Source organism: Scomber japonicus, chromosome 1 (genome assembly GCF_027409825.1).
Source record: "Scomber japonicus isolate fScoJap1 chromosome 1, fScoJap1.pri, whole genome shotgun sequence".
In the NCBI taxonomy this organism is placed as follows: domain Eukaryota; kingdom Metazoa; phylum Chordata; class Actinopteri; order Scombriformes; family Scombridae; genus Scomber; species Scomber japonicus.
In genome coordinates, this window is record NC_070578.1 from 13,026,923 (window position 1) to 13,041,862 (window position 14,940).

General features: G+C 38.8%; 1 protein-coding gene across 1 annotated transcript; it reads left to right on the plus strand.

Annotated features, from left to right (window-relative positions):
* The first annotated feature begins 297 nt into the window (after positions 1–297).
* Positions 298–10,448, plus strand: lpcat2 (lysophosphatidylcholine acyltransferase 2). The gene is made up of 14 exons (XM_053321228.1): positions 298–563; positions 945–1,087; positions 3,115–3,332; positions 3,982–4,094; positions 4,390–4,450; positions 4,855–4,913; positions 5,191–5,225; positions 5,407–5,461; positions 5,899–5,981; positions 6,250–6,375; positions 6,601–6,754; positions 6,961–7,059; positions 7,927–8,068; positions 9,113–10,448. The coding sequence occupies exons 1-14, from the start codon at positions 453–455 to the stop codon at positions 9,289–9,291; spliced, it is 1,578 nt and encodes a 525-aa protein (XP_053177203.1). The 5' UTR covers positions 298–452; the 3' UTR covers positions 9,292–10,448.
* Positions 10,449–14,940: the final 4,492 nt, after the last annotated feature.

A 14,940-nucleotide genomic window follows, 5' to 3' on the forward strand; every position in this document is an offset into this window, starting at 1 on the left:
GTATATTTGGGGCTATTTCTGCCCAGATGTAGAACACTTCCGTTTCTATAAGCAGTGATATCGACAAAGCACACACGTACTGTCACCGCAGCACCATTTGACTTGCATCACATTTAGAAATAAGTCGAATAAGATGATCGCATCCTTTCAACATGCATCCATTGCATGAATGATCACGGATTGTAGATATTGTCGCAATTTCGTATGCAACCTTCAAATGCACCCTGATCGGACTCGACCCAGGCGGCCACCGTTAGTTAGGTTGTAGGTGGAGCTTGAGGCAGTCCGGTTCCGCTCTCGCTGGTGTGTGTGTGTTCTCGCCTTCGCCCGCAAAGATCGCCTGATATGGGGAGAAATGAGCGAGCAGGGCCCCCGTTGAGGAAGTGAGATGATAAGGTTGCGGCGCCTCGACTACTGCAACATTTCTGTGTTTCGTGGTTCCCAGGACTGCCATGCCGCAACAGCGAGTGTTCGCCCTGCCGAGACAGCAGTCTCTGCTCCTGCCACCGGTCATCAACCCGTTTGTTCAAGACACACAACTAACCAAAGCTGCGGTTATTAAAGTGAGTATGGCGTCCGAGTTAAATGCTCATGAATATATAGAAAAGGGCAAGCTCTTCAAAAATAGACATTGCGTTTGGCATCACACGGTGTCTCATATCTGAAGTGTGAGATTATACACACACACACAGGCTGCAGGGTGACCAGGGCCTAATCTTCTCCAACGAGGCTTTGACAATCGGCTTGTAAAGCTATGCAGCACAAACAATGAGAGCCGTTGTGTGCTTTCTAGAAAGCTGTGCAGTGATGCAGATTTCCATACTCGTGCATATTTCTGTGGAAATAAACAGGGTTATTTTACATACAAGGCCTACTGATAACCTGTATGTGTATGTATGTGTGTGTGTGTGTACGTGCGTCTCTGTCTTTGTCTCTCTTTGCAGTGTGTCCTCCTGGGAATCTTCCTGGTCCCTATTCGTGCCATCCTCCTGTCCCTGGTTCTCATGGTGACATGGCCAGTAGCTGTCATAATAACCTTCAAGCATCCTCTGAAAGGAACTGTGGAACCAATGACTGGCTGGAGACGGTAACTAGGGATACAAACATCTCACTGCAACACAGCCTCCCACAGCCTCACACTTAAACCATTTACATACTGGCATGCTTTTTAGATCACATACTCACTTATTAATCACTAGAAAACCTAAATCGCATAAAGGTATTGTCAAGTAGTGTGTCTTTCTTTCTTTTTTTTTTTTACATCAGTTTTATTTACATGCATGGGAAATTCAGTCCTTAAAACCGCTTGCGCAACTAGCTTAGTTTTTGGCCTGATGCATACATTACCCATGTTAGAGTGTCAGAAACCTGTTTTCACACTTTTTGCGTTCTTCTACATGTGCAATGTTATGCAAACATTTAGTGTTTGCAAAGCAGGTGCACTGAGATTACCATTCATCACCATATATTAAACTAAACCTAAAACTAAATCTATCCACCTAAACTTAAAAAGGGGGAGTAATGCTGCTTTCATAAGTGAGCGATGCCACTTTGTGCATAGCAAGCATTGGAAAGATTTGTAAAAAGATTTAATGTAGTTATACATTTAGTTTCACTTGACTGAATACAACAGAAAATGTTGCCAAAGCAAGAATTGGCAAAGGCAGTGTGTTTCTGGATTCATAAACTAGACAGGAACGCACAGCCAAGGCAGCATATTCTCAAAATAATAGTTCCTGACATGACTTGAAGAATGTGCAGAGTCTTGCGCTTCTGCTGAATCATGTTTCTGTAGATCATATCTGAGCCACAAGCATAAGTTCAGCTCAGTTACCCTCAGTGCCCAGAGAGGAAAGAGTCAGCGTGGCTTTATAAAAGGAACTGAAAAGGTGATTTCTATCTTTATTGTATTAATAGAAACGCATTTTTGATTTTCTGATATTGTCATTATATCTGAAGGAACTGGGATATATCATATGATTGAGAATATGTGCAAATTAATTTTAAGGTGTTTTCAATATCATAACTTACAGCTCACGCACAAATGTTAAATTGCTAGTGGTTGGCTTGCAGTTTTTTTTAACCTGTGAGTACCAAACTTTTAAAATGTTAAATTGGGCGGCTGGTACGTGCTGCAGACACATGTTCCACAGTTCTGCAGCTAACAGGACAACTTTATATGACTATGATCACATGAGGTGAAGGTGACAAATGAAAGAGAAAGCTATTATCTTGTCCTATTTTTATTTTGTCTGTTTATTGCTTTGCTGGTAATGAGCTCAATTATTGTCAAAGGTGGTTAAAGAACTCATGACTTTAAAAGCTTAGCTTCTACTATGAAAGGACAAGATTAGTTTTCACAGCTTTAATGAGTCTGTGTTCACTAATAGTGACCATTTAAGCTCCATTAAGTAATATTTGTGATGTTAACAATGAATCAAATGGGTCCCAACCGCACTCACCAACTTCCTCAATTAAAGTGTGGGCAAATGTTCGCCCACAAGTGGTATTCTTCCTACCCAGTGCAACATGGCAAAAGGACAGCAAAAGTACAAAGTCATAAAGTACACAGCTGGTGAGAAACACAACCCCAAATAAAAAACTATTTAGCTCTATGCTCATATGCTCAGGATACAACCATGATAACCTGATCTGTTGGTAGTGTGTAGGAAGCAAAGGTGCGTTAAGCCTCCTGCCCTATAAAGCAGAGAGATTTAAATATTAAAAGCTCTGCATACTCATAAAGAGTTGCAAAGATTCTCAGTGTGTATATGAGACTTCCCGCCCTTTCTCCAGAAGATGAGGAAGTGAGTGGCGGAAGTCAGCGTCTTTGTAATTCTGTGGATACGGAAAAGTACAACATTGTGTAACTATTACTAAAAGCAGTTAAATGATGTCATTTGCATCAGCCCAAGTTGCACAACAGAATAACAATGGTTATGACTAACAAGTAAAATCATAAAAAAAACATTTATATACAGTATCTCTTATATTTCACATTCATACTTTGCACAGCAACATGTCTGATTCCAGTGTGAAACACAGCATGCATTACATAATATCTTTACATCATCTCATGAATCTGATCATTTAAAAGATTCTGGTCATTCACAGGTTCATGTGTCAGAATGTGATGGCTGCCTTGGGGAGGACCTACTACTTCTGCATGGGTTTCAGGGTGGTGGTCAAGGGCAAACAAGTCAGCAGCAGTGAGGCCCCCATCCTGGCTGTGGCCCCCCACTCTACCTTTTTTGATGGGATTGTATGCATTGTAGCAGGCCTGCCCTCCACCGTCTCCCGAGTTGAGAATCTGGCTACACCCATCTTTGGCAGTGAGACATTTTCTGTTTTTTCAGCACAGGAAAGTGTGTGTGTGTGTGTGTGTGTGTGTGTGTGTGTTGGAGGGGTTCTGCTCTTTGTTTTCACAACCTGCAGCATGAGTGAGAGCTTACGGATTTATGCGTGTAAATGTGTGTAAAACAGGTAATCTCTTTAATCTGTTTATTTTCACCTGACTGCAATTTCACAAAGCTCAATGTAAAATGTTCTTTATTTACTCACTGGTAATCAATCACTATCACTATCATTATCATTCTGCTTGTAGGATATCCTACTACTACTATACTATACTGAAATCACTTCCAAAGACTGTTCCATCAATGTGTGAATGTGTGTGTGAATGAGCATTAGAAATGAGCAGGCACCTTGCATGGCAGCCTGCCATCAGCGTATGAATGTGTGTCAATGGGTGAATGTGGCTTGTATTGTAAAAGTGCTTTGGGTCAGAAGACTAGAAAGGCACTATACAAATGCTGTCCATTTACCATTTATCAGTAGATGACCATTCTTTTAAATGGCCCTGCAATATACTGCATGATGGGAACAAAGCATTGTTTTATACATGAAATAATATGTGAAGAGCATAACAAAAAAAAAAAATTCTTAGTGTGTGTATTAATGTGTGTTTTACCCTCTCTGCAGGGTTTGTGCGCTGTCTTCAGCCAGTGCTTGTGTCTAGAAAGGACCCAGACTCCAGGAAGAACACAATCCAGGAGATTGACAGTAGAGCCAAGTCAGGAGGCAGCTGGCCACAGGTCTGTCACGACACACAAAAACCCAGCTTCATGAGCAAAGGACTAGTATTAAACTTGTGTTAGTGAAGAATATAGTTGCAGAGAAAAAAAAACCAAAAGCAGAAACACAGGATGTTGGTTTGGTTTCCTCATTTCCTTTCTTAGTTTTTAGAGGCCCACATTGTATAATTATGCTTCTGTCAGAGTATTTCTCAAAATACAGTGCATGTTAACAAGCACCATCATAGCATGAAGTTGAAGTAGAAGTTATACAGGATATGATTTTAACATTAACTGATGATGTTTTGTTCTGCAGGTTCTTATATTTCCTGAGGGAACATGTACAAATCGCTCATGTCTTATCACTTTCAAACAAGGTGAGATAGAAAAATCAAACCTTTAATTTTTATTTTGCAAGTAAAAAATCCAAATACAAGGAAAGACATAACAGACAAAAATGAATACAAATCATATACTACTACTACTACTAATAGTAATAATGATAATAAAAAATAAATTTGGAGGCCATGTTTGTTCATTTTCATAATTTACAAACATGTTCAGCATTACCAAATCATTCAGAAAGGCCACACAACAGATGGAACCCTTGATCTCATATTAATTACAGTTTTAATTATGTGCTTTGTGATTTGATTAGTTGTCAGCTAATACCCCCAAACTGGTTTTGAGAGAGAAGAATCATCTCAGTTGAGTCATACATCATACAATTACTCAGCTCTCATTCACTGTAATGCTGTTTGTTTCCACCCTTTCTTTCTAGGTGCCTTCATCCCAGGAGTTCCTGTGCAGCCTATACTGATGAGATATCCCAACAAACTAGTGAGTGATTGTGATTGTAACTGATCATTGATAGATTTCACTGCACATGCAATCAGAAAATGAAATGAGTTGTCTATAAGCCAGGTGTTATTTTCATTGTTCCATGTTTTCTACCTCAGTTCTTATCAGGCTGTCTGGTTTAAACTGTTTACAGGCTTTTGAGTGCATCAAGACATTCGAATCATTCACACACAACTACCCAGCTAATGTGTACCTTATCCTAGGGTTTATGCTTTAGGAAGCTTTATGCAATCTCTTCTTTTCTTTCCCCCTCTAGGATACTGTGACTTGGACTTGGCAAGGGTTCAGCTCGTAAGTATACTTTCCACAATCATGGGAGATTTCTAATGTTTAACAGACGGTATGCATGTTTGATCAAGGGGGCGGTCTGCTGCTGTTTATTCCTTGTATTGCAACACTTTTGGTAGTATTGAAGAAGGTATAAAACATGTAACCAACTGTGTGGTTTTTTTTGTAATTGCATTATCTGCAGGAAGACCCTTCTGCTTCTAACTCTCTGCCAGCTGTACACCACAGTCGAGATAGAGGTAACAGAATGTCCATCTTCACTTTGTGCATGTGCTTCCATGTATAGTAGCGGCAATACAATAAAGATTTTTTTTTAACCTTTTTAGATATGACACATGGGTGTGCAACAATAATGCAAACTTGTGAAAGCACTGAAATTTAAGAATCATTTTTATTTAATTGTCTCAGTTTAATACATACTTTTTCTCTAATCATTAATGTGTATCTGTGTCTGTAGAAACATTTGATTACTTCTTTTAGTTAGTTAGTTTGCAGCTTTCCCAGTAGTGTTTGTCCCATTCTCTGCAGCTGAGTTAAATCACAGGTATTCTACCATGCAAAGGCTGATGTGTGTTATCTGCACAAGGGACTTTGGCTTCTACACAAAGGTTTAAGAGTTTACTTTCTGCTTGACCTTGCTAAGACCTTTTTCTTTTATGTGTTCTCTGTATTTCAGTTCCTGCCACCTCACACGCCCACAGAGGAGGAGAAGAAAAGCCCGCCTCTGCTTGCGAGCAGAGTGAGAGACATTATGGCCGAGTAAGTGTCTTCTGTGTATTGCCCAAGCCCACATTAGAGAAAAAAGTTTAATAAAAATGATTGGTGTACCATGTAAAACAAATATGGAGTATGAGTAAGTTGAAAATCAAACACTTATTGAGAGCATGGTGTTACAGTATATCATGGCTGCAATTTAAACCGAACCAATAATTCTTGACTGACATTATATCTACACTGGTATGCAGGCGGTCCAGTCTGTGCAATCCTTTGATCTGTCTGACCTTTGTTTGAACCTGTGTGTTTGCAGGGCTTTGGGTGTTCCAGTGACAGACCACACATATGAAGACTGTCGTCTGATGATCTCAGCTGGGGAGCTAACACTGCCCATGGAGGCTGGCCTAGTGGAGTTCACCAAAATTAGTCGAAAACTCAAGTAAATCTCCTCTCAGCATATCACTTTTATCAGTAGAGTATGTAAACTGTTACTCCCAAAAGAGCTGAGAGCAGTTATGTGTTATGGGTGGTTGTCATTATTTTTCTTAATGCCTCAGTACTATGTGGGGGAGATGAAATCTTGACTTTAATCCATATTGACTTGACTTAATGTTACCGACACACAACACAATTTCCTCCTTGTGCTTTGCTCATTTTCCCTCAGTCTGAAGTGGGACAATTTAAAGAAGGAGCTGGAGGGCTTTGCAGCTATGGCAAGCTCCTGTAAGGGAGGACGCATCACCATCGCAGAGTTTGCCACTTTCCTCAAGCTACCTGTCAATCCAGCCCTTGAGGAGCTGTTTGCACTGTTTGACAGGGTGAGAGACGTTTGTATAAATAGCTTAAGCTGTTGTTCAAATAACATATTGCCCTGCAAATTCCCCATACTCCTTTTGACATTCAAAACTGTTGTTATATGAGACAGAAGCCTGTATTTGTAGACCATGAAGGGCAGAGTACTATTATCGTAATAATCTGTACATTTACTAACTGAAGTATCTTTATTGTGTTTAATTCTGTGTAGAATGGAGATGGCACCATAGATTTCAGAGAGTATGTTATCGGAGTGACCATCTTGTGTCGACCAGCGAACACTGAAGACGTTCTTCTGATGGCTTTCAAGGTTGGACTGACATATTCTGACATTGCTGTGTTCCTAATAAGTCCTGAAGCTTATGCAGTAGTCTGTACAAATACACACACAGTTCTATGGTAATATCCATTTCTATGGGTCACCCAAGTTAGTAGCTAGCTCCTTTTGCCTCTGTACACAACCTCATCCCTCCAGTGTTTTTATTCATCACTGTATCAGGAATGTTCATCGATACTGCTGATAGTTTCCATTGCATCATGAGTTTCCCACTGCCTTTTTAAGTGCTGTTCTTTTCCTGACTGGATTTTATTGCTCCATTCTTTGTAAACTTTAGTTGAGATGAAGCAGAGATTTTTTTTACTGCTGGTACTAGGACAGGTGACATCTCATGTGTGCATATCTACAGCATACATGTAAAATATAAAGCAACAACAACATATACAACAAAATCATCCATCATGATTTAAAAAAAATGATCTAAAGGCATCAAGGCTACATCACCCAGCTCTGCATGTAGTTGATGTGAGAGCAGGCAGCTGGTCAGAACTGTGGGGAAGAACAGAGGCAACATTCAGAGAGGCTTGGATAATGTCAAGTTAACAATGTGTGCCTGTTGTGGAGAACATGGAAGACTTTTAAGTCATTTTCCAGGCCATAAGGTCAAATGTGGGTTTGGACAAGCAGTTGTAGTTTTTATATATTTCAACTGTGAAGTTACTGTTCATCTAATTTAGGATAAACTACACACTAGCAACACTTAATTTCCCTTTTTAATGTTTGATATCTCTCACCCACCTACCAATGTTCACACTTTGTATAACCTTTTCTTTTTTTCTGGATATGTGAAAACATGAAAGTGAAAAACATATTTTCTCCCCCGCTGTCCCTCTCATGCAGCTGTTTGACACAGACGAGGATGAGAAAATCACCCGAGAGGAGTTTACTGCTCTTCTGCGCTCCGCTCTGGGCGTGTCAGATCTAAACATGGCCAAGCTCTTCAAGGAGATTGATGCTGACTGCTCTGGTTTCATCACCTTCAGTGAGTCAACTGTTTTATGCTCATAAAGGCGTAGAATAGGGGTGTAAACAAATTAAATGCTATCTGGATATGCACTGATAATAATCTCTGAATAGATCATCATTAACATATGTCCAGAGAATACAGTTGAATAACAGCCTCTTGGCTAACTCTGATGCATTTACAGCAACATACTGTACATATAAATGAAAAATAACACATGATGTGCACAATGTCCAACAAAGGTAACCTCATTTTCTTGTTGAGGTCATAACTCAATCAAATCTAGACAGATATCATATAGTGCCATCTGGATCTCTGTCATCCATCAAAGGTAGTTTCATATAAAAAGCATGATGCAGGTTTGCCATAATGTTAACATACTGTACAACCAAGTTGAATACTCATACATTTAGCAATGCTGTATTATTATTTACATCATTATCAGAAAGTGAAGACAGAAAACTGATGAGCTGAATTTAGGAACCATCTCAAAAGTGCATTTAAATGAGCCAAGGGAGCTTGTCAGATTTTTGTCAATTCTCCACGAACCTCCCGTACTCCCGTTTTCACTTCTGATTTTCACATGGATTATAAACAGTTGCAGAGCTTTTATTTGGACTCAGTTTAGACTTTTCCATTTTTTAAAAAGATTGAGTTCAAATAAAAATCATGTCTTGTTGTTTCATTAATCCTGGTACATAGTAAAATATTGTTATTATGTTGAAAACTAAATGTGGATGTATGTATGAGTAATATCAATAAATGAAATGGAAAAATGAAAAAAAAAATGACTTACTTAGTATAAATATTATTGTAATATGAACAAATACAGATAGCATATTTGCAGCTCTAGCCAAGACCACCACCCCTTACTGTATATATTACCAGCAGTAATATTTTTTTATCAGTTTATTTGTAAAATTGATATGATAATTATTACTAGAGGAATGCCTTGTAAATATGTGAAAGGCATTCTGTTTTTGTATTTGAATGTTTTTTATTTCCTTCATTCTAAGCTTGTACTGTATCCTAATGCTTTCCTTTCTCCATGTGATTCTTTAGGTGAATTTCAAGCCTTCGCCACGACCCACCCAGAGTATGCCAAGCTCTTCACCACCTACCTGGAGCTTCAGAGATACCAAGCGATCAAAGAGGCGAGACCAGGTGATCTGGAATTGACTGGTCAGACCAGCTCAGGGGACAAACAGGAGGACAGCACCTCTGACAAGAAAGATGACTGAGTACAACTATGAACTCTGCTTGACTGCACTGAAAGACAGAACACTGTATACACTGTACTGGGATGGAAGATGGAAGGGTTCCATCTGCCCTCCCAACGACATCATCTAGCAAATTCAAGTCATTTACCACAGCAGAGCCATATTATACATCATGGGCTTGCCTTTTTATACAGTTTTTAGAGTGCTTCTATTTTCAATTTTAGTGCCTTTTATAGAGATTTAAAAACCAACAAAACAAAAACGAGTTCCCCTTTGCCAGTGCACAAGAAATGTCTTATTGGAGACCTTTTCATCTGTAAAGTTTTGCATGTGTGAGCTTTTGTCACGTGTTTATCAGAAAAGAACAAATGAAAAGTTAGTTGTAGGATAAAAAATATGGATGAAAACTTGGTCCGTGTATTAATTAACTTTCTAAACCCTGAAAGACTTTTAGAGTCCTTGTGTCAGTGACAGTGTTTTATGATATACTTGAATGTTTTTCCCACATCATAGTAAATAGCCTCACCATGTTTTTGATTCGGATACGTTATTCTGTTTAGACTGAGCTTACCCTTGATCACACTTAGATCAACATAGCTATATCGAAATCCACTTTTGTCTTTGTGGTTTTCTGTAAGTTAGTGGAAAAATTGCCAAACCAACACCTTTTTCAATATAAAGGAAGAGTCCTTGTGCTTCTGTGTTGCAGTATAATTAGTGTAAAGTAAGCTTTATTAAGATCTATTCAATCTGGCAACCCACCGATGCTCTGTATTAAATCTATGTCTACGAAGAGCATACATGCTGTGCATTACACTTTTTTCCAGCGCTCAGGGACACAGACCTTGTAAGACGGCTGTATAATTAGACAGAGGTTTGCTTTGCATGTGTATCTATTTGCATTTCTACTGAAGATTTTTGTTGCTGAGACAGCAGAGCGTCTACACAGCTTTAAGTTTACTAAAGCAAATCAACCACTGAAAATAGGGCAATTTGTGAGCAAAAAGGCAACAGTGGTTCTTCACAACAGCATATTCCAGCGGGGTATGCTTTCAGATTAACTAGCGGCACTGTTATTTATTTAGCAGGGCGCATTACAATTATGGGTTTTTTTCTTTTCCTTTTTTGTTAACACTGCAAAGTTTGCTTTTTAAAATAAAACAAGAATACAATTTTAACTAATGCCTAACTTGTGTTTTTGTATTAACCACTGAGGAAACTTGTTATGACTTTTGTAGACTTTGTTAATAATGAAGTATAAATGCAGTGGATGGGCTGCTGCTGAACCTCTCATTCTCTGAGCCACCACCAGGTGCCAGTAGTTACCTGTTACAGTTTTACTGTGATTTGTGTGTGGGGGTTTTCTTTGGTTTTTTGGGGTATTTGTTGTTGTTTTTTTTCATGAGTAGAAGTTTGAGTTTGAGACATTTTGGCCTGTCCTTAAATTAGTGATCAGGGTGAAACAACAATGAAGTTTAAGATAGTCAGTTTAAGGTCTGGCTTGCAGTGTTAAGGGTTGGGGTTTGGAGAATGTGTGTGTGTGTGTGTGTGTGTGTATATATATATTCTGTATGTAACAATTATGTTTTCAATGCAAAAAGCATATAGGCAGGCGTTCTGTGTACACATTTTTTTCTGGTTCATGAAGTCATAACATTGCTTTAAACTAAAGCATCACTTATGAAAAGCAAATATTTTGAATTGCTGCAAATGTGACATTTAATCATGAGTAAGTTTTAAAATGAATGATTACTGTTATCATCTTTACAGTCTCAGACCAGCAGAACATCTTAAACAAAAACACTTCAAGAAATCTATCATTTTGTGTTCAAAGCATGTAAAGCTTTAGCAATATCTTAAAGAAAATAATCATGTTCTAATGAATTGTGTGCTATAATTGCTTGATTTATCAGGACTGTAGTGTGCATTGTGTATATTTCATTCCTTTATCTGGCCTGTCTTTGACCCAACCTACGGATACAATGCATTCACGTAACATATCATTCATTTATCATTAAAGAAACACAATGTAAATAGGCAACGGAGACTTGGAGAATTTTCACATATTGTATATGATTCTTTAGCATGAGAATGTTTGTTTTTCTTGTCAGATGGAATAGATCCTTCACCTATTCTGTCAATACAATTTCAGATAATTTCATAAAGAATTTGTGTAAATCTGTACATGTATATCCAATAAACATTTAATCAGATATTTTTTTTTGTACAAAATGAGTTTTCCATCTGTTTATTGGTCAAAACAGCCTTTAAGTGCGGGGACCCTAATTCTAACCTAATGTACTGTATGCAGTGGTAAAAGCAGTATGTGTATGTATTTAAACACACATGCACACACACAGAAAATGCAGTCTTGCTCCAAATGCACAGAGGAGGCTGACATGAATGATGGAGAGTGGGTCGCTTCATTAAAAGCCCGCTGTTAGACAAATTGTGATTACCAGCTGTGATTTCCACCTTCAATTTGTTTTAACCTTTTCAAACGTACAGAGGCTCATTTCATTTTAATCAAAATTGATGAGATGGCATGGAATCAATTAAGTCACATTGTTGCGGCACTTACAACACAGTGACTCCTTCCCTACCCACATCTCCTGCTCTTCTCTCCACTCCACTCTCCATTCTCCCTCTTTCCTCTGCATGGCTGTTGTATATTGCTGTATCCATTTCAGCCCTGCCCGGGGGGTGATCCTGTCGCAGTAGATTGTGGGAGATACACGTTGGCAATCTGATTTGGTCTCCTCAGGACTTGAGTGAGTGAGCAGCCTCTGTTTGTGGACCCAAGCTGGACACAGCCTTCATATGGACTCACAGTGCCAAGCTGGAAGGAAAGGTCAGAACCAACAGGCCTCGCTGTTAAATTAATGTGACACTACTGTGTGCCTCAATTTAACCAGGTAGCCCGGCTTTCTCAGGCAAAATGAGGACAAGTACTGATAGTTTAGATCCAGTCAACCATGTATTTCACAAACTTTGCAGTTATTAAACTAGTACGAAGTGTTGATGGGTTTGACTTTAGTGGTCAAACATAAATTGGAACATCATTCTTACTTTGTAACCCAAAGTAATACTCAGGGCAATTGCATATGAACAAACATTTCTTTGGTGCAAGTATATTGTAAGAATGTTACATAAGAGGAAGAAATCAATGTTAGTTTTGCTTGATGTTCCTGTTGAATAGATCTTCCTGCTTATAACAACAGGATACCTGGGTGTGTATATACACTCCAGTGACCCTTCCATTGTCCGGCATGAAGAACATGGATATATAGTGCAGTTTACATTTACAGTAGCCTACAGAACTGTAGAAATTGCTGGCTAGAACTGGCTAGAAAAAATACTGTAAATACTGGATAAAGAGAGGAAATGTTGAATTCAATCCTATGCGTACCTCACACATAAGTGGAACAGTGTCTTTGAGGAGTAATGTGATGTAAGCCGTCTGATGCTAATACACAGTGAACTATCTAAACCCACCATGTCATGTTTTTTTATGACTGCAATAAATCATCCAAAGGAAATGCATATATTTTATATACACATTCCTATTAAAAACCATGGCATATTGGATATCTTGCCAATCTCTGGGATATCCTGTTTGATTTACAGTAAAGCTCTCTGAATTTGCAGCATGATATAACTTTGTAAAGATGAACACACTGCTGCTCACAGAGCAGATATGGCTTCGGTCCAGCTGCTCAGTGCAAAGAGTTCATTTAACTCTTTGGGGTGTTTACTTCTATAGACACTGGCATGGTGTACATTTTTACACATTTATTTTCATGTGAGCCAAGCTATTTCACATAAATCCACACAACACATGCATACATATCCCACCACCCCTGACTCCTGCAGGCTTGAACCTGGCAAGCTGTCTCCTTCAGCTCCTCAGGGAGTTCCTCCAAACTTCATTGTTATGTTTCCCTATCGTACCAGATGACACCTTGTTGATTTTCTCTCTCCTATTATTCTCACAGGAAAGGGATTGTTCCTCATTTCCCATGTGATGATTTGTAGGAACAGTAAAGGTCCTGGTTAGGGCAAACTTTTGGGGAGCTGTATAAAACATCAGTGGCACAGCGCCTCTATTTGCAGCCCAGGTTTATTTTCTTGCTCAATGTTTTGGGTGTTTCACATAGTGTGCTTGATTCTTTTCCAGATAGCTTTTTGGAATGACAGGCATCAACTTTTCCTGTGTAATATTTACAGATGGGTCAGGGTGAGGTTGTGAACAATTTGTCTTTCAATTGTCAGTTAGATGAGCCAATAAGGTGTGGAAGTGTTTATAGTGTCCAAACAAATCAAAACTCATATCAACGAGAAAAGAAAAAACATTTCCAATCATCGTAACCAATGTTACTTCTAGGAACCAATCAAGGAAATGTATCATGTATTATGGTGTTCATGTCTGTGCAACAATATTACAAAAGTGATTTGTCTTGTTACACAAGAAAATTCTTACTCTTATGTGAGATGTAAATTTAGTCTGAGCCATGTCTTAACCAATTCTGAATCCTACTGTGAGACTTGTCAATCAACTGCAGCCTTTTCTTCCTTTTTTCAGGCGGTCTCATGGTACAAACAACAACCATGCCAATCCTCTTTCTGTCAAGCATCTCTTTTTGTGTCCCCTAATTACTACCCACCATTCAAACTCAACTTGTGTGTACCCACTATTGTGTTCTTCATTCACTAGTGTCTTGAAGACTGAAGGGGCGTGACCTTCAGAAACATAAAACTCTTTAATATATAGATAAAGGAGATTGCCAAAGAAAACAGGTTATTATTTTACACTACTTTTTGAGGACTGTCAGAGTCAGAGAGCAGTGCTGCTATGTAGCTTTCTTTATTGGCCTGCACCTTTTGGTGTTGAACATACAGTAAACCATTTTTTCCAGATGTGCTGTGTGCTGCTGTTAAAAGTCATTCTCAATGACTGGACATTTGTCTCACAAGCTTTTTTCCCCCCCTCACTGACGAAATACAGCATGCAGGGAAAAAGACTTAACATTGCTGAGGTGCTTAAATGTTTGCAGATACTGAGCCCAGAAAGAGAAGCTTAAATACACTCTGCCTTTCATGAGGCATGGAGAGATTTAAACCAGAGACCTTTAATGGTAGTGCAGAACAAAACAAACCCCACTCAATGCTAATTCCATGACCTGATTACCATGTGGTAATGACCTGGTATTTTAAGTCAAAGCAATGACAAAACAAGAAATGATTCATCTGTGACATCTATCATGTCACCCTAAAATCCTGGCTCTTACTCACTACAGTCTGGTAAGTCTCTAATGTTGTGTCATAAAACATCTGATAAATGGCTCAGTCATTCTTTTTAACACAATGGAGTTGAGGTGCTTTTTCTGACTAGGCTGACTCTGATAGTAGAGTTAGCAGGAACTACTGGGATTGAAGCTGTGAGGTCAACTAAATACTCACAATACTCAGGGTGTGTGTACATCATCTAATGTAAGGAAGTCGTTTGAACATGTTTGTTCACATTTACGTTAGTACAGAGTCAAAAGGACAGAAAGAAACGGAAATACAAATGTTTGATGTGGAAAACTGGATGCTCGCGTTGAATCCAGAGGGTCATATGCTGTGACTGCTGAGAGGCTGCGTCTTGTTTCATTAGCTTCTCATCACTAA